This window comes from Carettochelys insculpta, chromosome 8 (assembly GCF_033958435.1).
Source record: "Carettochelys insculpta isolate YL-2023 chromosome 8, ASM3395843v1, whole genome shotgun sequence".
NCBI lineage: Eukaryota > Metazoa > Chordata > Testudines > Carettochelyidae > Carettochelys > Carettochelys insculpta.
Window position 1 is genome coordinate 73,480,706 of NC_134144.1, and position 22,716 is coordinate 73,503,421.

At 60.7% G+C, this 22,716-nt stretch overlaps 1 protein-coding gene across 1 annotated transcript in view; it reads left to right on the forward strand.

Moving 5' to 3' along the window:
• SLC11A1 (solute carrier family 11 member 1) overlaps window positions 1-22,048 on the forward strand; it is a 30,272-nt gene extending 8,224 nt beyond the window's left edge. The window contains exons 3-15 of the mRNA XM_075001109.1: window positions 345-467; window positions 1,574-1,693; window positions 6,020-6,126; window positions 6,759-6,829; window positions 12,754-12,821; window positions 13,893-14,048; window positions 14,547-14,705; window positions 16,129-16,218; window positions 16,623-16,742; window positions 19,718-19,867; window positions 20,159-20,232; window positions 20,576-20,729; window positions 21,200-22,048. Coding sequence (XP_074857210.1) covers window positions 345-467; window positions 1,574-1,693; window positions 6,020-6,126; window positions 6,759-6,829; window positions 12,754-12,821; window positions 13,893-14,048; window positions 14,547-14,705; window positions 16,129-16,218; window positions 16,623-16,742; window positions 19,718-19,867; window positions 20,159-20,232; window positions 20,576-20,729; window positions 21,200-21,313 — 1,506 coding nt within the window. The 3' untranslated portion in view covers window positions 21,314-22,048. The remainder of the gene's footprint in view (window positions 1-344; window positions 468-1,573; window positions 1,694-6,019; window positions 6,127-6,758; window positions 6,830-12,753; window positions 12,822-13,892; window positions 14,049-14,546; window positions 14,706-16,128; window positions 16,219-16,622; window positions 16,743-19,717; window positions 19,868-20,158; window positions 20,233-20,575; window positions 20,730-21,199) is intronic.
• The last annotated feature ends 668 nt before the right edge of the window (window positions 22,049-22,716 follow it).

Here is a 22,716-nt window from a genome sequence, read left to right on the forward strand (position 1 = left end):
CAGCAGGGATCGAACCTACCACTCCCCTAGGCTGGCTTAGAGGAGGGGCTGCTGTACAGCGGGGCCTGGGAACAGAGCCTGGGGCTCCCACTGACCAGGGCGCCCCCTACAGGCCAGCTCCAGTAGTGGGCTATTCGGGGACGCTGCCCCTTCCCCTGGACACGTTATAACCTCTGGCATTATAACCAGCTGCCGTCAATCAGCCGCTGACTCCCAGGGGAGGGTTGGGGGCCGAGCGGGTGGGCAGGGGGATGCAGGGCAGGCAGGAATCTGGGGCAGGGGGCTCACAGCGCGAGGACCGCTTCCCCTTGGCCCTCACCTCCGACACGACTCTCCCCTGGCAGCCGGGCTTCAGCTTCCGGAAGCTCTGGGCGTTCACCGGCCCTGGGTTCCTCATGAGCATCGCCTTCCTGGACCCGGGGAACATCGAGTCGGACCTGCAATGCGGGGCTGTCGCTGGGTTCAAGGTGAGCTCCTCCCTGGGTGCGCACCCCCCCATCCCTCCTGGAGGGCTGGTCCCTGCCCGGCCAGTGGGCGCCGCGGAAGCCGGGGTGGGTCCCATGAGATGAGGCCCCAGGGATCATCCCAGGGGACAGCCCAAGGTCGGATTCACCAGCCCAGCAGGGCAGGAGCTGCCCCAAAGTGCAAAGCTGGGGGTTGGTCCTTGGATACGGAGCTGCAGAGACCCAGAGGTGACAGTGGCTCTGCCCAGCACTCCAGCCTCCCTGCAAGGGGAGTGGAGCAGGCCGGGCCCAGCCCCCGGCAGGCTGGGGTGAACGTAGGAATCAGAGGTGGGCGAAGGCCCCCTGGCCCAGCCGGTGCACAGCACAGCCGGGAGCAGCGGGGTGGCCTGTGAGCTGCTTGAGAGCAGCTCTGCTGAGCGGCAGGGCTCCCCGCCCATCCCAGGGACCTTCCCCAGCCACGGACGCTGGGGGGGGTCTTCTGGACAGCCAGTCAACCAGGCCCTGCGGCCACCTCCCCCCACATCTGCCAGCTGGGTCCTCCTGCCCCCCCAGCAGGCATGGAGGGCGGGTAACACTTAGTGCCACTGGCCCCGTCCATCTGGCCGTCTCACCTGTCCATAGCCTGTCCGCACTTTGGGACGGGGCTGTACAGCGCTGTGCACTCAGGGGCCTCGACCCCAGGCCTGGGAGTTTCAGGCTGCACCAGCAAGCTCCAGTCATGGGCAGGGGAACAAGCTAGCCCCTGCCCCCTCGCATCTGAGTCCCCCCAACACCCCCACTCCCACTCGTGCGGGGTCTGCTGGGTGACTTGGGATCTGGCTCAGCTGGGGTTGGTTCGAAGTCTGGTCAGGGGCATGGAGGGGACCCACCCGGTGCGTGAGGCCGCCTCTCGCAGCCCCAGAGCCACTCGGCCTGCAGGCAGCAGGCCCAGCCCACACCCTGGAGTCAATGGGAGCTGTACCCCTGACTCCCCTGGGAGCAGGGCAGGGCTGGCGTGCTGGGGTGAATCAGCCAGCACGTGGCTGGCTCTGCAGCTCCCGGTGCCTCTGTGGGCTGGGCTCTGCGTGGGCCAGGGCTGCCCCTGAGAGCCGGTCCCATCGCTCCTCCAGCTGCTGTGGGTGCTGCTCTGGGCCACCATCCTGGGGCTGCTGTGCCAGCGGCTGGCGATCCGGCTGGGTGTGGTCACAGGACTGGATCTGGGTGAGGTCTGCTACCAGTACTATCCCAAGGTGAGTGCCGTGCGGCGCTGGGGTGCAGGGGGGAGCCTCGCCTGGGGGGTTTAAACCTGTGGCTGGATTTGGGGGAGCTGGACGGAACTGGCTGCAGTATGAGATGGTGCGGTGCCAGTACACGCCCGCGCTGTGCGGGCTCCGGGGATGCCCCTCAGTCCTCACCTGCAACCCCCATCTGTCCCCAGCCGTGCAGCCAACATGTGGCTCATTCCCGAGAGAATTAGCCAGGGTTTAGGGCAGGTCACCCTGAGCCCATGGCACGTGGCTGGCGGGGTTCCCGCTACCTTTTCCCATCCATGTGTGGAATAAATGTTATGTACACTGAGGTCGGTGCAGACGTGCAGCTGTGAAAGGACGGGGTTCTGGGCACAGCAAGAGAAATCAACCCAGGCTCATATCGGGGCCACTCACAGCCCAGGCTGGGATTTCCTTCTCACTAAGGCAAATCCAGCCAGCCACACAGCCCCTCTGCCAGCCCCACTGGCCAGCCAGAAGCCCCACAAGCAAACCCACAGACCTCCCAGATGCTCTACCAGCCCAGAAGAACAGCCCCCAAACTCAGGCGAGGGGTTCTGAAACCTATTTCACCAACAGCACACAGATTCTTCTCATCTGTGTAGCTAATCAAACTAGGGGGAGAGGTAGATACGTTGGAGGGTAGAGAGAGAATCCAGAGGAACCTGGATAAATTGGAGGACTGGGCCATAAGAAATCTGATGCGGTTCAATAAGGAGAAGTGCAGAGTCCTGCACCTGGGGCGGAAGAATCCCAAATATTGTTACAGGCTGGGGAACGACTGACTCAGCAGCAGTACGATGGAAAGGGACCTAGGGGTTATTGTGGATGAAAGGCTGGATATGAGGAAACAGTGTGCCCTTGTAGCCAAGAAGGCTAACGGCGTACTGGGGTGCATTAGGAGGAGCATTTTGAGCAGATCTAGAGAAGTAGTTATTCCTCTTTATTCGGCACTGGTGAGGCCACATCTGGAGTATCGTTTCCAGTTTGGGGCCCCCAGTATAAAAAGGATGTGGATTTGCTGGAGCAGATTCAGCGAAGGGCAACAAAAATGATGAAGGGTCTGGAGCACAAGACCTATGAGGAGAGGCTGAGGGGTTTGGGCTTGTTTAGTTTACAGAAGAGAAGACTGAGGGGCGATTTAATAGCAGCCTTCAACTTCCTGAAGGGGAGCTCTAAAGAGGAGGGGGAGAAACTGTTTTCAGTGGTGTCAGATGGCAAAACAAGGAGAAATGGTCAGAAGTTGAAGAGGGAGAGGTGTAGGTTGGATATTAGGAAAACTACTTCCCCAGGCGGGTGGTGAAGCACTGGAATGTGTTGCCTAGAGAGGTGGTGGATTCTCCATCCCTTGAGGTTTTTAAGTCCCGGCTGGACAGGGTCCTGGCTGGGATGATTTAGTTGGGGTTGATCCTGCTTTGGGCAGGGGGCTGGACTAGATGACCTCCTGAGGTCCCTCCCAGCCCTGGGATTCTGGGATTCTGTAATCCACCTCCCAGAGAGGTGGTAGTGACATTGATGGGCAAAGCCAACCTGCCCCACACAGTGCTTTCTACACCAGGAGCTTAGGTTACTATGAGCAACATAACTATACAGACATGAGCTGCTCCTGCAGACCAAGCCTAGGAAATGTTGGAGTGGTCCGTACTTTGCAGGTACCACACAAAACGATGCTGAAGAACTGGTAGGTAGCACTGTTCACGCTCAGTCAGTATTGTACCACTGCCCTAATGTGATGCTGCATATCTCTCTGCTGTTGCTGCCTTTCCAATATGATATAAAACCGACAAAACCCAAACACCACACTCGCCAGACCTTCAGATCTAAACATCTAAAGGTTTAGTGACACGAAAGAAAGAACAGGGTTAGAGAGAAGAATTGTTCAAGTGATAGTAACAGAGAGGGAGCCATGCTAGTCTATACACTATCAAAACAAAAAGCAGACACGTAACACTTCAAAGACTAGCAAAATAGTCCCACGAAAGCTCATTACCTAATAAATTATTTTGCTAGTCTTTAAAGTGCCACTTGACTGCTTTTTGTGCAAGTGATAGTTTACATACACCAATAACAGTTATTGATGCAGCCAGCGATACTAGTTGCGGATTCTTGGAAGTCTCTGAAAGCCCATTCCAAGTTACATAGTCTTAGTTACTGGAGAATTGTAGATGTGGCCCGCTGGGGTCAGCATGTTGGCTCATGGATACTTGGAACGGGAACCAACAAAGAACAAAAGAAGGAAGTCCAAGATGGACACTGGTAGGTCCACCTCATGGTTGTCCCTTGTGTCAGGACCAAGCCCCTTCTCCTTCCCCTCAGGCCCTTGGGGGTCAATGTCATCTGGCCCAGGTAAGCCACTGTGGCAGACTGCCATTGGTCACTGGTTTGGCCAGCCCGCCCCGGTCATTTACACTGCAGGTGGGATGGAGATCTGAGCATCTGATTTCAGTTCCTTTGCTCAGCCCAGGTCCCCTGACCAGTGGGCGGCGTTCCATTGCCAAGTCCCACCTTTCTGGAATGTAGATTTGCCATCTGGGCATCTGGTTTCTGCCCCGTTGTTCAGCCCAATGTCCCGGCTGGGGCTGAGTTCACACATCCCATTGTGAATCTCAGCACTGAACATTTTCCACTAAAGCTGCAGAGCTAAACTCTATAACTTTACCTCCCTACATGGCACAGACATATAAGTAGCCTACACAGATTCAGGGCACCCTCAGCTTTCATTAGACACCTCACACAGCTCCCCCAGCACACTGTTTGCAGGGGGCATTAGAGACAATAGACACGTCATATGGCTTCCATACACAGCATAACAGTCCAGTCACAGGACAGCAGCACCAGGAGAAACACAGGCTGCTGGCTGGAGACGCTCTAAGAATCAGCTGGGTGGCACCTGAATCTCTCCTGGGTAGCCCAGCCAAGTGCTCAGCTTGCATGGGACTGGGCAAACAGCCCTGAGGCTCTGAGAGCAGCGCAAGTCCGCGCCAGGTCCTTGCCGAGGGGATCACAGAATCCCAGGGCTGGAAGGGACCTCAGGAGGTCATCTAGTCCTGACCCCTGCTTCAAGCAGGATCAACCCCCACTAAGTCGTCCCAGCCAGGACCTTGTCCAGCCGGGACTTAAAAACCTCTAGGGATGGACAGCCCATCACCTCTCTAGGCAACGCATTCCAGTGCTTTCCCACCCTCCTGGGGAAGTAGTTTTTCCTAATATCCAACCTACACCTCTCCCTCTTCAACTTCAGCCCATTGCTCCTTGTTCTGCCATCTGACACCACTGAGAACAATTTCTCACCCTCCTCTTTAGAGCTCCCCTTCAGGAAGTTGAAGGCTGCTATTAAATCACCTCTAAGTCTTCTCTTCTGTAAACTAAACAAGCCCAAATCCCTCAGCCTCTCCTCATAGGTCTTGTGTTCCAGCCCCTTAATCATTTTTGTTGCCCTCCACTGAACCTGCTCCAGCACATCCACATCCTTTTTATACTGGGGGGCCCAAAACTGGACACAATATTCCAGATGTGGCCACACCAGTGCCAAACAGAGGGGAACAACCACTTCTCTAGATCTGCTCGAAATGCTCCTCCTAATGCACCCCAGGATGCCATTAGCCTTCTTGGCTACAAGGGTGCACTGTTGACTCTTATCCAGCCTTTCATCCACCATAACCCCTAGGTCCCTTTCCAGCGTACTGCTGCTGAGCCAGTCGGTCCCCAGCCTGTAACAAAGGTTGGGATGGCTGATCAGAGGCTGGGGTGGGTGTCGGTGGGGCATGTGGTTGCCTCTCTTCTTTGTGCAGCTCACCTGAGCTGCCGGCCTGGACACGCCCTTCTGGAGGCAGGGAGCTGCTCCCCCCGCAGAGCTCTCTGCAGTCGGGGGAAGGACGCTAACCCGCCGTATGTTGCACCCCAGAGGAGAGGCCCCAGTGATTCTTCCGTGATCCCCTAAGTCCCAGAAAACCAGCCCTGACCCACACTTCTGGTGGCGACGTGTCGCAAAGGAGCAGCCAGCTGCAAAGAGAACCACCTGCTAGTGGTTAGAGCGGCAGCTCTCTGGGTTCTTTGTACAGCCCTAGAAAGGGGTTTGCCGGGGAGACTGGGACTGGGGACTTCTGGGTCCATTCTCCGGTGGTGGGAAGAGCAGGGCGTGTGTTGCTAGAGCCGGGAGCGGGGACTCCTGGCCTCTGTGCACGGCACCGGGGACGTTTCTGACCCTCCTTGGCCCAATCCACCTGCCCTGGGGGCCTCCTGGGTAGCTAAAGTGCTAGAAGGCCCCAGCCAGGGTTCCTCACTGCGGAGCTGCCCCGTCGGCTGCAGGTACCCCGCGTGCTGCTCTGGATCCTGATCGAGATCGCCATCGTCGGCTCCGACATGCAGGAGGTGATCGGGACGGCCATCGCGTTCAGCCTCCTCTCGGCCGGACGGTAATGAGCCCCTGTGCTGCAGCTACAATTGTTCCTACGGGCTGGGGGGTGCTGGGCCTCAAGCCCAGGTGCCCTCAGCCCCCAGCCCATGTGCCTGCTCCCTGCGCTTGCATCAGAAGTGGGTCACTTTCCCTGGGGTATTACCCAAGCCGTCTAGCATGCCTGATCCTCTGTTAGCAGCCCTGAGACCAAGTGCAGGCCCAGCTGGTTCTAAGACTGGCAGGATCAGCTCGGGACGTCAGCCTTGCCTGTACTCCGAGGCCTCAGCTTGAGGCTCAGGCAGTCCTGAGACTGCCTGTGGTTTTCAGGGGGTTAACATGCAGGACCCAGGGGGTCAGAGTGGGTGGTCATGCCAGCTCCTTTTGGCCTGTGGGTCACGGTCTCTCGACATGACCTGCTCTTGAAGCAGAGCCCTGGGGCTTGGTGTCACCCTGTGCTTGGCGTTACTCAGCGCTGGGACGAGTCTCCCAGCCAGGGAAAGTTCAGCTGAGCCGCGCGTTTCACATGCCGAGGCAAACCCTCCCTTGGTCTCCCTCTTGCAATGCTTGGGCCCTGCTCGCCCCGCATGGAGAGTCAGGAATGAGCCTCCCCCACCTTCACCAGAGCCGTAATCTCTGTGATTCCCCCCTCAGCATCCCCCTGTGGGCCGGAGTCCTCATCACCATCGTCGACACCGTCTTCTTCCTCTTCCTGGATAAATACGGTGAGTTGGCGTAAGAGGGGTGGGGATGGGGACAAAGTACTCCAAAAAGTTACTGCAGTGAAAGTGCAGCTGCTTTCACTTCTGGGTACTTGAGTACAGCCAGGGTGTGACGTGTGTAGGGGGGAGCCTGTACTTTCACTCGAGCAGTTTTCCAGAGGGACACTGGTGACTTGTACTTAAGTACATTCCCCCCATACAGCTGTACTTTTACTCAAGTAGCTCTGGGGTACTGTTTCGGCCCCTGGTGAGGGGCAGCAGGTGCCATCTGTACCCTTCGCTGCAGGGCACTAGGTGAAGAAGCTGCAGAGCAAGGTGCTTTTTCCCAGGCTGGTCAGTTTCATACTTCCTTCCTTGTCAGTTTCATGCACCTCTTCCCAGCAGCCCCTGCAGACACCTCTTGGCTACCATTTGGCTGTCCCTGGGCTCTCCCAGGACCGTTCTAAAAATCAGCTCAATGCTTAACAAACTACACGCACCCCCACCCTGTTCCGTCCAGGGTGGCTTCGTCTCCGACCTGCTGTCCTCTCAGCCAGGACCCAAGTAAGAGGATGGATGTAGAGAAATTGGAAAGGGTCCAGAAAAGAGCAACGAGAATGATCAAAGGTCAAGAGAACATGAACTATGAAGAAAGGCTGAAAGAATTGGGCTTGTTTAGTTTGGAAGAAAGAAGATCGGGGGGGATGTGATAGCAGTTTTCAGGTCTCTAAGAGGGTGTCATAAGGAGGAGGGAGAAAACTTGTTCTTCTTGGCCTCTGAGGATAGAACAAGAGGCAATGGGCTTAAACTGCAGCAAGGGAGGGTTAGGTTGGACATTAGGAAAAAGTTCCTAACTGTCAGGGTGGTCAAACAGTGGAATAAATTGCCAAGGGAGGTTGTAGAATCTCCATTGCTGGAGATATTTAAGACCAGGTTAGATAGATGTCTATCAGGGATGGTTTAGACAGTACTTGGTCCTGCCATTGGGGCAGGGAGCTGGACTCGATGGCCTCTCGAGGTCCCTTCCAGTCCTAGTGTTATATGATTCTGTGATACACCTAAGAGGGGGCGGGGGGAGACACAGAGCACATAGGGCAGGGGTCAGCAACCCATGTCCTGGGTGCCAAGAGTGGCACCACCTGATTTCCATTGGCACGTGAGGCCTCCCCCATGGGGGCTTGCTCAAAGCCATGCACCTGTGCATTAACAAGACCAACTAATGCTACCACCCCCCACCTGACCGGTAACTCTCTGAATCTCTGTTTATGAGCAAAGCTGTTGTAAGTAGGATGATTAGTGACTTTAAAAAGTATCACCGGCACTTACAGAGGTGCAAAGGTCAAATTTCAGCACCCCACCTGGGAAGGGTCGCTGACCCCGTCCCAAGCAGATTTGCTCCAGGGGGCCTACCAGCAACGAGGGGGTGGAAGAGAGATGGGTCTGATGCAGCATGGTGCTGGGTGGGAGCCAGACCGCCACACTGGGTCAGGTGGAAAGGGGAAATGTTGGGCTGCAGGGAGGAACCTGGAACCAATCTGATTTTAACGAATGGCCTTGGCTCACAAAGCGTGATGTGAGTGACCCAAAGTCCGGGGGCGTTGCCAATAGCAAGGAGGGCCAGGATAGCCTACAGGAGGATATGACCCACCTTGAACTCCGCTGTAAGAGCATGAGTGAGCTTGTGCATCTGGGAACAGGAAACGTTGCCATAAGCCGTCAGTTAACTGCAATTAACACGTGCGATTACCTCAGAAAATGAATAGCAGATAAAGTGGAGCCCGATTAATCACAGGTCTAATCACACCACTAAGCAGCAGAATGAGAACCAAAATGTAGTGACTATTTTGAATGCTTTCCTCCATTTTCAAATGCATTCATTTCAGTTACAACGCACTCAGTGGCTATGAGTCAGGCTGGGTAAGGAGGGGTCTCCCTCGCCTGTTTGTCAGAGGCTGGCAATGGATGGCGGGACAGGGATCGCTTTGGTGAAACCCCATTGTGGCACCCGGAATTGGCCGCTGGCAGCAGACAGGATGCTGGGTGGGAGGGGCCTTCAATCTGACCCTGTCTGGCCGTTCCTATGTTCTTCCATAATATGAAGGGTTCAGCGCTCACCTGAGATTATTATTTTTGATTACAAACATTTGCACTGTGAAAACGACAAGAATGGTAATTTTCAGTTCCCCTCCAACAAGCCCTGGAGTGCTCTGTCTGTCCACCGGGAAGGCGCAACTTACGCATAACTGCACTCAAAAGCAGAGCGATGTCAAACCTCAGCGCCAACAAGTCCATCCAGTCCTACTTCTTCTTCAGCCAGTTACAAAGCCGCACAAGCTCGGTTTCCTTTGTGGGAGATGCTGCTGAGGGCTTCTTATTTAAAATGTCACCAGAAAGCGGGGAAAGGCTTTCATCCAGCACTGGTGTACCTGCCAGGTACGCTGACCATTCCGACAGCCCGCCCTGCTTTGGCATCTGTTGCAGAGGACATGCTCCCATGCTGATGCTCGTGAAGAAAACAAGGCGTTAATTACATTTGTGACTGAATGCCTGGTGTGTCTCCTGCTCTGTTCTACCCACATGCTGCTGGTGTAGTTTGCATGAAGGCAGTCTCAGAGGGAGACCCAGTGAGGGTGGCTGTACGTCCCGTTTGGCCAGGGCAGTCCATTTTCTAAGCCCTATGCTGACTGTCCTGACCCCCAGCAGGGCAGTGAGGGACATGTGGGGGCAGCAGGAGTGGGGCAAATAGCATTGCCAGCCCTGGGCAAGAGATAGAGAGCAGCTCAAACCAGGCCAGCCCTACACAGGAGGGTGTAAAGGGGTCTTAGCCTGGCCCCCCAGCCTGGAAGTAGCGGAGTCCCTTGGGCCTGTGGGGCAGGCAGCTGAGGGGGCTTGGGGCAGTCCTGCATATAGAGATGAGAGGGGTGTTAGGCCAGCCCAAGGAGGTGTCCCATTTAAAATATGCATCTCGTGAAAAAAGAGCAAACACCATTCCTGGGGAGCCAGCCCCCATCCGTGTGAAAGCCCCGTCCCTGCACCTGTGACCACAGCCCCAGAAAGCACCCACGTGAGACTGCTAAAGTGATCTGCCACAGCCCCTGCCGGGGGGAGGAATCTGTGGGGCAGCCGTGTGCAGCACCCGCTTTCCAAAGCCTTAGGGTGACCGTGCAGCCCCCTTTTTATCCAGGCAATTCCTTATTCAGCCCGTTTCACAGGCGTCCCGACTCTTTTAAGAAAATGAGCAAGTTGTCCCTTATTTCATGGGGCTTTTGTTCCCCAGCACCCAGCTCCTTGCGGTGGCAGCCCCCACTGCCAGAGAGCCCCTCTCCAGGGGGGCTGCCCTGTTCCTCAGAGCCCTGCGCCGGCAGGCTGCACAACCCCCCTCTCCCCGGTACACCCTGCGGGGAGGCTGAAGAGCCCCTATCCCTGGAAGCCCGGTGGCCCATATTTGGCATAGGGAATGTAGTCACCCCTATTAAAACAGCACCATTCCGGTGCATAAGCCACAGATCTTGAACCACCCAAAAAAAAAAATCCACCTTCCACTGGTGGCACCGGACTCCGATGGTGAAAATGAACGTGCGTTGGTCCACTCTGCTTTGGATTGTTATCAAGCAGGACCCATCGTCAGCAGGGACACACATCCTCTGGGGTGATGGGCAAAGCCAGAGGAGACATGTGAACGTACCACATCTGGCACATAAATGTCTTACGCTGCCAGATACGACAACTCCATGCGAACGCCAGCTCTCGCTTTCAGGGGCTATTGTAAGCACGAAGCAGACACTAGCATCTCCCATAAGGGTACACAAAAAGGTAAAGGTAAGGGGGGATATGATAGAGGTATATAAAATCATGACTGGTGCGGAGGAAATAAATAAGGAATTATTTCCTCCTTCTCACGACACAAGAACTAGGGGTCACTAAATGACATTAATAGGCAGCAAGTTTAAAGCAAACCATATTAAATATTTTTTCATGCAACACCCAGTTAACCTGTGGAACTCCTTGCTGTTGAATGTTGTGAAGACCAAGATTATAGTGGAGTTTAAATAAATTCATGGGGGATAGGACCATCGATGGCTGTTAGCCAGGATGGGCATGGAAGGTGTCCCTAGCCTCTCTTTGCAAGAGGCTGGAAATGGGCGACAGGGAATTGATCACTTGCTGATTTCCTGTTCTGCTTATTCCCTCTGGAGCACCTGGCATTGGCCACTGTCAGAAGATGGGACACTGGGCTTGATGGACCTAGGGTCTGACCCAGTGTAGCCGTTCTTCTGTTCTTATATTAAACAAGCTTGTTTTTTGGTGCGATTGGCTGAACAAGAAGTAGGACTGAGTGGACTTTTGGGCGTTCAAGTTTTGCCTTGTTTCACTTTTGAATATCGTTATTTTTGAACAGAAGGCTATACCTGTGAGCTCAAGGTTCGTGCTAACTGCACCTTTTTACAGTGCAAATATTTATAATAAAAAATGAGTGCAAAGTGCATGCCCTTCCCTTTGTGTTCTGTGTTGTAAGCGAAATCGACCTGGGCACAGAGGAGGGCTACTTAGCTGCCCTGAGGAATGGAAAACTGGCTTTATGAGAGGAGACACAAAGAACTTGGGCGTGCCCCACCTACGCAGCGAAGCGGGAGGGGAGATGGGATTGCTCCCCATAAATATACCAGGGGGAGGGGAATTCTTTAAGCTCAGAGCCAGTGTGGGCCCCACAACAAATGGGTATAAATTGGCCAGGAACAAGTTTAGGCTCGAAATCAGCGAAGGCGTCTGGCAGCGAAGTGAAGCTCTGCTGCAGACTCATAAGAGGAGCAGTGGGGCAGGGGACCCAGTGGCTTCCAGGCTGTGCTTCACTGAACCAACCAGCAGCCACGGAGCACTTGGAAGACTGACAAAATGGTTTATTAGGCAAGGAGCTTTGGTGGGGCAGACCCACTTCTCCAGATCGCAGAGCGGTAGCTGTATTAGTCGGTATAATTTATTAGGTGATGAGCTTTCGTGGGGCAGATCTGATCTGGAGAAGTGGGTCTGTCCCACGAAAGCTCGTCACCTAATAAATTATACCGACTAACACGGCTACCCCTCTGAGGCTGTGCTGGGTAAGTTTATGGAGGGCCCGGTCGGATGGGACTGTGGCTGAGCTCTTGTCTGCCAGCATGGAGTGTCCCCCAAGGGCCAGGGCTGGGGCACTCTGTGGGGAGAATTCGGAGTCACTTGGAGAATTCTTTCCCCGGGGATCTGCTTGGTGGGTCTTGGCAGCACCCTCAGGGTCTAACACTGCCAGACTGGGGGTCAGGAGGAAATTCCCCATCCCCAGGGATGGGTAGCCAGTGACCCAGCTGCCCGAGGAGGCTAGTTCCCGGCTCCTTCCCTTCGGCTCCTCCCCTGGCAGGTTCCCAGATCACCTCCCCCACCCCCTCCCAGTCCTGGTAGTCCAGTCCCAAAGCACCATCTGGCCTGGTCTCAGTGCCGGGTGGCAGGGCAGCCCCATCCCTAGCGGCCAGGGTCCCTGCGGAAGGCAAGTCAGCCAGGGCAGAGCGCTGGGAACAGCGGGAGGAGCCAGGCGTGGGGTGGAACCTGGGTGGGGCCACGCTAGGCCGTTTGGGGGGTCAGAGCCCCCTCAGTCCTGGCTGCCCATTCCTCTGGGTCAGACTGGCAGAGATGCCGGGAGTTTTCCACTTTCCTCTGCAGCCTGGTGCTCAAGTCACGGGGTGGTTTGAACAGGAGCGAGTGGCAGAAGGGCTGTAAGCTGAAGTCTGTCCGTGGAGATCTGAGGGGGGGTCGGTTACTCCGCCGGGGCTCGGGGGCCCGTTACAGGCGTGGGTGGTGAGTTTCTACACCTGAGAGTGGGGAGGAGGTCAGGCCAGGTGAGCCCCTCTGGTCCCCTCTGGCTCGGAGCTGTCTGCCAGAGCCCAGCTGCAGCCTGCAACCCCCCCGCTCTCCTCCCGCAGGGCTCCGGAAGCTGGAAGCCTTCTTCGGTCTCCTCATCACTATCATGGCCATGACGTTTGGCTACGAGGTAAAGAGAAATTCCCGGCTCCTGTGTGCTCTCGCAGCCGCTCCCAGCCCTGGCGTGCCAGCCGGGGGGGCACCGCACGGAGTTCCGGCTGCAGAGCGGCCCGGGCGGGGAAATCCACAGCGGTCACCTGTGGGAAATAGCGCTACCAGACTGGGAGGCACCTCCTGGGCCCAGCCCTGCCCGCCCGTCCTGAGCAATGCTCGCCCTCCCGCCGGCCTGCCCGCAGCCGATCCCACGGGCGGATTGTAGGGTCTCGGTGCATGTGCTCAGTGGGATCACAGCGGTGGGGTCGGCAGCACCGGGTGGCACTGGTGCAGCCCTCTGGTCTTACAGCCGTGCCCGCCGGTGGGAAATCTCCCTGCACTGGGCAGGGCTGGGGCCGGGAGGGGCAGCTCCACGGACGGGGGCTGTGGGGTGGCAGAGCACAGACAGGTTCCTCTCTCCTCTCTCCCGGGCCATCGTCAGCACGGGCAGCCCCTGTGTCGAGGCTGCAGGCCGGCGCCCAGACCCAGCTGCCGCTGGCTCCCCGGAGGAGCTTTGCCAAGGAGATATTTCGGGTGGGGTCCTGGTCCGCCCCCCAGGGGCTGCCCAGTCCGTGTCGGGAGAGGTGACCCCCCTTCCAGCTGCCGTGCTCTTCAAGTGAGGCGCTGCCTCTTGGCTGCTTGTGCTCGTGGGAGGCTCTGGGCCCCAGCTAGGGCGTGTTGCGGCGCTTTGCTGTGGTCTCACCGGTGGGGAGCAGGTCCTGCTAGACAGCCCAGCCCTGGGCTGTGACCTCGGCCGAGCCAGACGGGCTCCTGGAGCAGGGGAAGGGGGCTGCCCCGTCGTTGGCCAGCCGGGGTTATCGTAGCTCCACTGGGCACTGCCAGCAAGGGCAGGGTGGGCCATGGAGCTAGAGCCATAGCCCGCCCCCTGGGGCTGCCCTGCAGGAGCCCTGGCGCCGGCAGCTTGCTGTGCCCCGGGGGAACCTCAGCTCGGCCCGCCTGTCAGGGTGCCAGGCCAGCGCACGCAGCAGATCCCTTGTGCCCAGGCGGGCCCCAGCTGCCGCCTGCTCACCCCCGGCTCTGCCCCCAGTACGTGGTGGTGCGGCCTGACCAGCAGGAGGTGCTGAAGGGCATTTTCTTCCCCTACTGCCGCGGCTGCGGGCGGGAGGAGCTGCTGCAGGCTGTGGGCATCGTGGGAGCCATCATCATGCCACACAACATCTACCTCCACTCCTCCTTGGTCAAGGTGAGGGCCCAGGGCGCCAGGCCGCTGCCCGCCCCCTTTGTCCCCGGGCGGGAGGGGGCTCTTCCCTAGCCCCCCGGGGGCCAAGCGTGGGTCACAGCCGGCTGCTGCGGTGGGGGCATGGGTGCAATGCACTAAGCTGCCAGAGGGGGGCACTGTTCCACTCGCAGCCCCTGCTGCCCCCGGGTGGGTGGGCATTAGGGGCTGGAGAGCGAGGCAGGGGAGTGAGGGGCCGGCCCCTGGCACCCTGTGGGGGGGCCGGAGGGCAGCGCCCTGGGAACAGGAGATGGACACTTGGCTCCGTGCTGGGAGCAGGGCGCCAAGGGCGGCCCCCCCACACCACATCCCCCATCGCCCCATGAGCCGAGCAGGCCGTCCCCGCTGGGGGCTCGGCCCTTGCCCTGGAGCCAGCGGCCCTGACCCCAGCCGCCGAGCCGGCTGTGCGGGGAGGGGCGCGCACCTGGCTGGTGTAACGGTGCCGTGCGCTGTGCCCCCGCCCAGACCCGAGAGGTGAGGCGCTCCGAGAAGCGGGAGGTGAGCGAGGCCAACAAGTACTTCCTGATCGAGTCCTGCATCGCCCTCCTCGTCTCTTTCCTCATCAACCTCTTCGTCATGGCCGTCTTCGGCCAGGCCTTCTACCACCGCACCAACCAGGACGTGGTGAGTCCGGCCGGCCGGGACAGGCGTGGGCCTTCTCCCTGCGCCGGGCATGTGCCTCCCACGCGGAGGAGCCGCCTGCCGGCCTGCACTTCCCAGCAGTTCCCGCACCCGAGGTAGCTTCTGGCTCAGCGCCCTGCCCTGGGACAGGCCGTGGGCCGCTCCTCAGCTGCCTGAGACCTTATTACCCCCCAGCACCCTAGTGACTCCCAGCAGCAGCTGTCCTGGGGCTAGAACTAAGGACGACCAGACGGGATCAGTCCAAAGGTCCATCCAGCCCAGCGTCCTGTCTGCCGACAGCGGCCAATGCAGGTGCCCCAGTGAACAGCCCAGGGAATCAGCCAGCGATCCCTCCTCTGTCACCCATTCCCAGCTTCTGCTAAACCAGGACTGGAGACACCAGCCCTGCCCAGCCATGAATTTCTCTAGCTCTTTTGCAAACCCCGTTACCGCCCCGGTCTTCACAACCCGCTCCGGCGAGGAGTTCCCCAGGGCGACAAACTTCCTTTTGTTAGTTTCAAACCTGCTGCCCATTAAGGTCATTGGGTGGCCCCTGGTTCTTCTGGGAAGACACAAATAACTTTTCCATCTTCACTTTTTTCCTCCCCCGTCATGATTTTCTGCAACGTCCCCCGGGATCTCCTTTTTTCTAAGCTGAAAAATCCCAGGTTTTTCATCTCTCCTCGCACGCGCCCGTTCCAGCCCCCTGGCCGTTGTGTTGCCCTTTTCTGACCCCTTCCCAACGCCGAGATCTCTCTTCTGAGCTGAGGCGACCGTGTCTGCCTGCGCTGCTCCAGAGGTGGGCGCACCAGGGGTTTCTACCGAGGCAACCAGGGATTCTCTGCCTCATCCTCCGCCCCTTTTTCAATGGTTCCTCGCGTGCCGTTTGCTCTGTTGGCCGCGGCAGCTCGCCCTGCGGGGTGATTCAGAGAGCTCCGTACGGTGACGCCAAGATCTCGCTCGTGAGCAGCCACGGCTAATTCAGCCCCAGGCTTTGTACGGCTCCTGGGATGAGCAGTAACGTTGCTCTGCCGCGCTCTTGCCTGGTTACCCTGTCGCAGCTCTTCTCAGCACGCTTGGGCCTTGGCTTAGCATGTGACCTTCCCCTCCAGGTCACCACCCCATGAGCCAAGGGGGCAGCTCCCCGCAGAGCCAGCCAGGAGGTGCTGTGGAGTAGAGGGCGGTGGGGAACACGCCACCCAGCTGTGCGGGGGGTGCAGCCCCTGGGGGGCTGGTCTCACTGGGGGTGGGGGGTTAGTCAATGCACGCTCAGCCCCAGGTAGTATTCAGGGCAGAGACGCAGGCAGGAGTGGGCAGCCCGCCGTAGGGCCAGCCTGCTCCTGCCCCCTACCAGTGCCCCGAAGCCCCCAGCCCAGCAGGGGCCCGTGCCAGGCAGCCTCCTGACCAGCAGAGCCCTGTGTTTCAGTACAACGTGTGTGCCAACAGCAGCGTCAGCCAGTACGCCTCCATCTTCCCCCGCAACAACCAGACCGTCTCCGTGGACATCTACCAGGGGGTGAGTCGGGGGCCAGGAGCCCTCCCTGCCCCCGGTGTAGGGCTGGGCTGCAGCAGGGGGGCAGCGGCACGGAAACTCCTTGGCCTCATGGGTTGGGGGGGTTGTCCCATGTGGTCTCCCAGGCCAGGCCCTCGTCCCGGCAGCACCTCTGAACAGCAGCACCAGCTTCAGGTTCCAGGCCCCCAGCCCCCTGCTCCCTCCCGCACACACTCGTAACCCACCTGCCCAACACTCCCTCGGCCTGGCACTGCCCCTCCAGCTGCCAGCCGACCCACGGGGTCCCTGCTGCCCCGACCTGCCAGCTCGGGGGGGAGAAGCTGGACGCAGAGCCAGCGCCCCGCCCCACCAGGGAGGAGTTGGGTTTGTGCCCTGCTAGAGCCGGCTCTGCTCTGTTCCTCCGGCAGGGTGTCATCCTGGGCTGCTACTTCGGCTCCGTCGCCCTCTATATCTGGGCGGTCGGGATCCTGGCAGCTGGGCAGAGCTCCACCATGACCGGGACCTACGCTGGGCAATTTGTCATGGAGGTGAGACGGGCTGGGCTGGGCTGGGCTGGTACCGGTACCGCCTGGGGACTGGGCTGGGCTGGACTGGTACCCACTGGGGACAGGGCTGCCTGGGCTGGTACCGCCTGGGGGCTGGGCTGGGCTGGACTGGTACCACCTGGGGGCTGGGCTGGCCTGGACTGGGCTGGTACCCACTGGGGACAGGGCTGGCTGGGCCGGTACCGCCTGGGGGCTGGGCCGAGCTGGGCTGGGCTGGGCTGAGCTGGTACCGCCTGGGGGCTGGGCTGAGCTGGGCTGGGCTGGGCTGAGCTGGTACCGCCTGGGGGCTGGGCTGGGCTGGGCTGGTACCAGTACCACCTGGAGGCTGGGCTGGGCTGGACTGGTACCCACTGGGGACAGGGCTGGCTGGGCTGGTACCGCCTGGGGGCTGGGCTGGTACCGTCTGGGGGTTGAACCTGCGCTTCCCCAGAGACCCACGGGCTTCTGTGCAGGTCAAGTCTGGGTTTGTGTAATGGCGTTTCCAGCCCTTTTTGCTGCAGAGAGACACCTCCAGCAGTGACCCTGCTCCCTGCCTGAGCCTGCAGACAGCCTGCCTCTGACCTCACAGCACTGCACCCGTCTCCCCAGCGGGCGTTGACTCTGGAGTCTAATGACACCAACAGCTGCACTGTTTAACTGTGGTGCTGCTGAGCCTCCTGCCCGAAACATCTGGCTGCTCTCGGAGCTCAGGGTTGTGGGTGAAACAGAAGGACCTGCTCCCACTCCAGCCCGCTCGGCCCCCTGAGAGGCGCAGAGGGGGAGACCCTGAGGTCTTGGGCGCCCCAGGAGATCTGTGCACATTCCAGCCTGTGGCACTTAGATCACCTCCCTAGACTCCCCTGGAGCTTTTACTTGGAGAGGTCGGCCTGTCACTGCCCCCTTCCAGCCTGTCGGGCTGAGCTGTTACGCACAGCTGCTGTGTGCACCCCAGAGGTGGCTGCATTTCAAGCTGCCTTCGTGTCTGGAGCTTGCTGCTGGGTCGGGCTCTTTGCAGGAGGGGAGCTGAAGTGACCCAGGACTGTGTCATTCACTGAATAATCAGTGACCTCGCTGGGCGGCTGCGGGGACTGCACAGCCCCACCAGGTCTGTCCCAAAGCAAAGCGCTGCTCAGCCAGCCCTGCGGGCAGCTGGTTCTCCCAGTCCAAGCAGCAGAGAGACCCGGCTCCCCAGACCACGCCAGGGCAGGGCCACTCACTGGGCGGGTGGGGGAGTCGGGGAGGGGCGTGACCTGGTGCTGCGAAATTCCCGACAATGGAACCCTTCATCGGCCGAGTTCGGGGTGTTCGGCCTAAGCCCCGGGAGGGAATCGGGCGTCTGAGCGAGGAAGAGACCAACTGGAGGAGTGCGACAGACCCTCACGTGCAGCTTGGACAGAGCCTCCCCACTCCTGCAGCCCCTTCCTGGGTGTGGGCCCTGGGCACCCATCCCCCCCAGTCCTGCTGGTGCCCCTCATTCCCGACCCACAGCCCCTGCCAGCCCAGCTCTTCCGGTGCCCCTCGCGCCCAACCCACAGCCCCTGCCAGCCCAGCTCTTCCGGTGCCCCTCGCGCCCGACCCACAGCCCCTGCCCCCCTGGCCTGCCAGTGTCCCTCACTCCCGACCTGCATCCCCTGCCCCCCCGCCCTGCCGGTGCCCCTCACTCCCAGCCCGCAGCCCCTGCCCCCCCGCCCTGCCGGTGCCCCTCACTCCCAGCCCGCAGCCCCTGCCCCCCACAGCCCTGCCAGTGCCCCTCACTCCCGACCCGCAGCCCCTGCCCCCAACAGCCCTGCCAGTGCCCCTCACTCCCGACCCGCAGCCCCTGCCCCCCCACAGCCCTGTCAGTGCCCCTCGCGCCCGACCCACAGCCCCTGCCCCCCAGCTCTGCCGGTGCCCCTCGCTCCTGACCCACAGCCCCTGTCCCCCCGCCCTGCCGGTGCCCCTCACTCCCAGCCCGCAGCCCCTGCCCCCCACAGCCCTGCCAGTGCCCCTCACTCCCGACCCGCAGCCCCTGCCCCCCACAGCCCTGCCAGTGCCCCTCGCGCCCGACCCACAGCCCCTGCCCCCCAGCTCTGCCGGTGCCCCTCGCTCCTGACCCACAGCCCCTGTCCCCCCTGGCCCTGCCAGTGCCCCTCACTCCCGACCCACAGCCCCTGCCCCCTCTGGCCCTGCTGGTGCCCCTCACTCCCAGCCCGCAGCTCATTTTGCATTTCAGCCCCTCCGTGCAGGGCCAGGCCTTGCTATCTCCGAGCGAGCCCCCTGCCCCACGCTGGCTATGCCCTCACCAGGCTGTGCCGGCGCGCTTTAACCTGCCTTCCCTGGGCCGGGAGGCCCATGGCGGGCGGGGCGGGGGCAAGGAGCCCCATTAACTTGTGCGTGCCCGGTACAGACATGGCCCTGGGGCGGCGCCCTCCAGCGGGCGGGCTCTTGGGGGGCAGGGGACGTGGCTATTTCGCAGTGCGTGCGGGGGGTGTGTGTGGGGTGTCTGCTCAGCTCTGGGTGCTCCAGGGATTAACAGCCAGACCCTGGGTGGCGGGGGGCGTCCACCTGTGCAGACATGGTGACTCTTGGGACTGAATTGTGCCCCGGGGGGTGGGGGCTGTATGCTGGGGGTGCTGCGCCCACGGGTGAGTGCGGGCGATGGGGGGGCACTGAGCTGAGCCAGGGCTGGGTGTGGGGGCAGAGCCAACGTGGGACTGGGGCACAGGGCTGAGGACGGGCAGGAGATGGGCAGCGGTCGGGGTCAGCGCTCCTGCAGCCAGGGCCTAAGCTCAGCATCTGCAGCCTGCGCGGGAGAGGGGCCGGCCCTGGCCGGGGAGGGGCCGTGGCACCTGGCCACAGACCAGCCACCGCACGTGGGGCTCGGGGCCCAGCTCCTGGTTTCGGCAGTGGGGGGCAGATCAGGCTCCGGGGGCTGTTGCAGCAGCACCTGCAGGTGGTTCTCCCACACTGAGGGCCCCACTTTGCACCCCCACCCCCAGGGTTTCCTGCAGCTGCGCTGGTCCCGCTTTGCCCGCGTGCTGTTCACCCGCTCCTTCGCCATCCTCCCCACCGTCTTCATCGCCGCCTTCAAGGACGTCAGCCACCTGACGGGGCTGAACGACCTGCTCAACGTGCTGCAGAGCCTCCTGGTGAGAGCTGGGCCCAGGGGGGGGTGCACACAGCTGGTGGGGGGGCCACCCTAGGCAAGGGCAGGTGCCTGGGAGCCGGGCACGTGCCAACGCTCCTGCTCATCTGTTTCCATCCGGGTGCGTGGAATAAATTTTGTTGAGTGATGCGCGGATGCGCACCAGCCACGGAAACACGCTGCCGGCCGGGGGCTCTCTGCTGACCAGCCAGGCAGCACCTGAGTCTCCCCTGGGCAGGCGCCCCAGAGCACAGCTGACGGGCCCCTGCTCCCCTCCCCGTCCTCTACCTTGCAGCTGCCCTTCGCTGTGCTTCCAGTTCTCACCTTCACCAGCATGCGGCCGCTCATGCAGGAGTTCGCCAACGGCATGTGAGTATCCGTCTGCGCCCGGCCCCCGCCCCCGGGGCACAGGCGGCTGCCTGGCCCCCTGCGAGCAGACCCCACCCCCCCCCCGCGCTGACATTGACAAGCGGCAGCTCCCGCAGCTTCGGGGGCATTTGGGTTCCAGCAGGACCTGGGGGTGGGGCACAGCGGGGGGCAGGTGGGCAGGCCGGGCACGTGGCCGCCGAGGGCCTGGGCCTGCCGGAGCCAGGCCAGCCGTGCGGGGGTTGGGAGCAATGCCCTGCTGCGCGCTCCTGCATGGGGGAGGCCGGCCCAGGCAGTGCCAGGGAGGGGCCGGGCCGGGCTCATGGGTTCTCCGCTCTCTCCGCAGCATCGGGAAGGTGCTGATGAGCCTCATCACCGGGCTGATCTGCATCATTAACCTCTACTTTGTGGTGGTCTACATCCCCACGCTGGGCGGCCTGGCCTACTACGTCCCACTGGCCTGCGTGCTGGCCGGCTACGTAGCCTTCACCGCCTACCTGGTAGGGCTGTGGGGAGCGGGACCCCGGCAGCACCGGGCGGGGCTGTGCTTGGGGCCAGAGGGGGTCAGGTCCTGGGAGTTCTTGGCCCAGCCAGGACCTTCCTGTCTCTCCCCAGCGCCGGCTCAAGGGGACTCTGCTGTCCGAGAGGGGCACGAAGGAGGGACCCGCCCCTGGGTTCTCAGGGCACCTGCTCCCTGCAGGGCTGGAATGGGGCTGGGGAGCCCCCAGCCTGGGGCAGACCAGAACCAGCTGCTGTGTTAGCCAAACACAGGCCCAGTCAGGAGTGGGCTTGGTACCTGGTTCTGCCCCTCCCGGGCAGGTGGCTCAGGTCAAGGGCTCAGATGCCCCTGGACTCTGGGGTGGAGGGGTCACTAGGCCGTCTCCCCCGCTTGCTCCAATGCCCCCCACAGCCCCTCGTTAACTCCCTTTCCCCGTCAGCAGCTCACCCGGGCTCCTTCTTGCCCCCCCAGATCTGGACGTGCTGCATCGCTCACGGAGCTGCTTTCCTGGCCTGCAGACGCCACAGCCAGTTCTCCTACGGGCTCCCCTCCAGCGACCCGCCAGACAGGGCGGGACCCCGATGATGGGCCGGGCCCCTCCCAGCCAGACTCTCGCGCCCCAGGACTGGGCTGCGTCTGGGTCTGTGTGAACCAGCGCCAGGGCCCTCGTGGCTGCAGCAAGGCGATCAGGACTGGGCCCCCCCCCGGACTGACTCACGTGCAGCCCCCTGGGCATCCCCGTCGCAGCAGCTGTGGGTGTGCGGGGGACAGCACTGACCAATCAGCACCTGTTGATACCGCCTCCGCCCCCAGCATAGGTCTGGGGCTGCTCCCCAGTCCTGGCCCGCTGACAGGGCTCCTTTTATTTTCTCCAGCCGGGGTGGAATAAATTTTGGTCTGCGCACAGAGACGTGTGACATGCACCACCCACAGAAACACAGGCTGCTGGCTGGGGGCGCTCGGCTGGGCGGCACCCACAGCTTTTCATGTGCACAGCTTAGAGAGAAAGCTGCCCATGCCCAGCACTGCTCCTCAAACTCAGCCTGGCGGCCCCGGCTACACCAGCCGGGGGCTGTCCATTAAACAGCCCCCACGGTGCACCTCCGTCGTCGTCCCCCCACACCCCGTCCGTGCAATAATGGCCCTACGGCCACAGGAGGTAACTAGCCCCTGGAGAATCCCACGGTGTGGCCGAGCGGGGCAGGGGCCAGCAGCTGTGGATGGCAAGAGTAAGAACTTTGCAAGAGACTCGGCCGAGGGGACATTCATGTCACAGCCCTGCCAGCCTGGAACTGCCCAGGAAGCACCGATATTTTAATAAACGTGATTTGAAAGGTTCCCTCCATCTACTGGTCACTGGGCATTGGACTGAGCCTCCTACAAGGGTCCATTGGCGCTCTTCACTGTCGGCCAATGCTCATCCCTAAGCACGTCCCAGGGCAGCCTGGGATACAGCCACCTCTGGGGTGGTAACAGAGAGGAAGCCGGGCTAGTCTATACACTGTCAAAACAAAAAGCAGTCAAGTAGCACTTTAAAGACTAGCAAAATAGTTTATTAGGTGATGAGCTTTCGTGGGACAGACCCACTTCTTCAGACCTCTGGGGTGGAGCACAACAGACATAGTCCAGCAATGCTAGTCACCAGCAGGGGGGTGTTGCCTAAGGACACCCGGCCAACCCCTTCTCCAACAGTGTGCGCCCTGGGGGTTGACAATGACCCGGCAGCGCAGACGGGGTGTAAGGGTCTCACTGGCCAGGTCCTGTCACTGAATACTGCAGAGAGCTCAGCCCATCTGCTTGCAAAGGAGGATGGCTGGCAGGGCCCGCAGGGAGGTGAATTGAGGAATTCCCTACCTGACACTTCGAGCACGAGGCGCCCTCCAGCCCTGGACCACCAGGCCCACAGGGACCCCACCCTCTGCCTGCGGAGGTGGCCTGCTAGTTGAGCCGCTTCGTTTACTTTACCTTCGTTCCCATTTTTTTGCTGC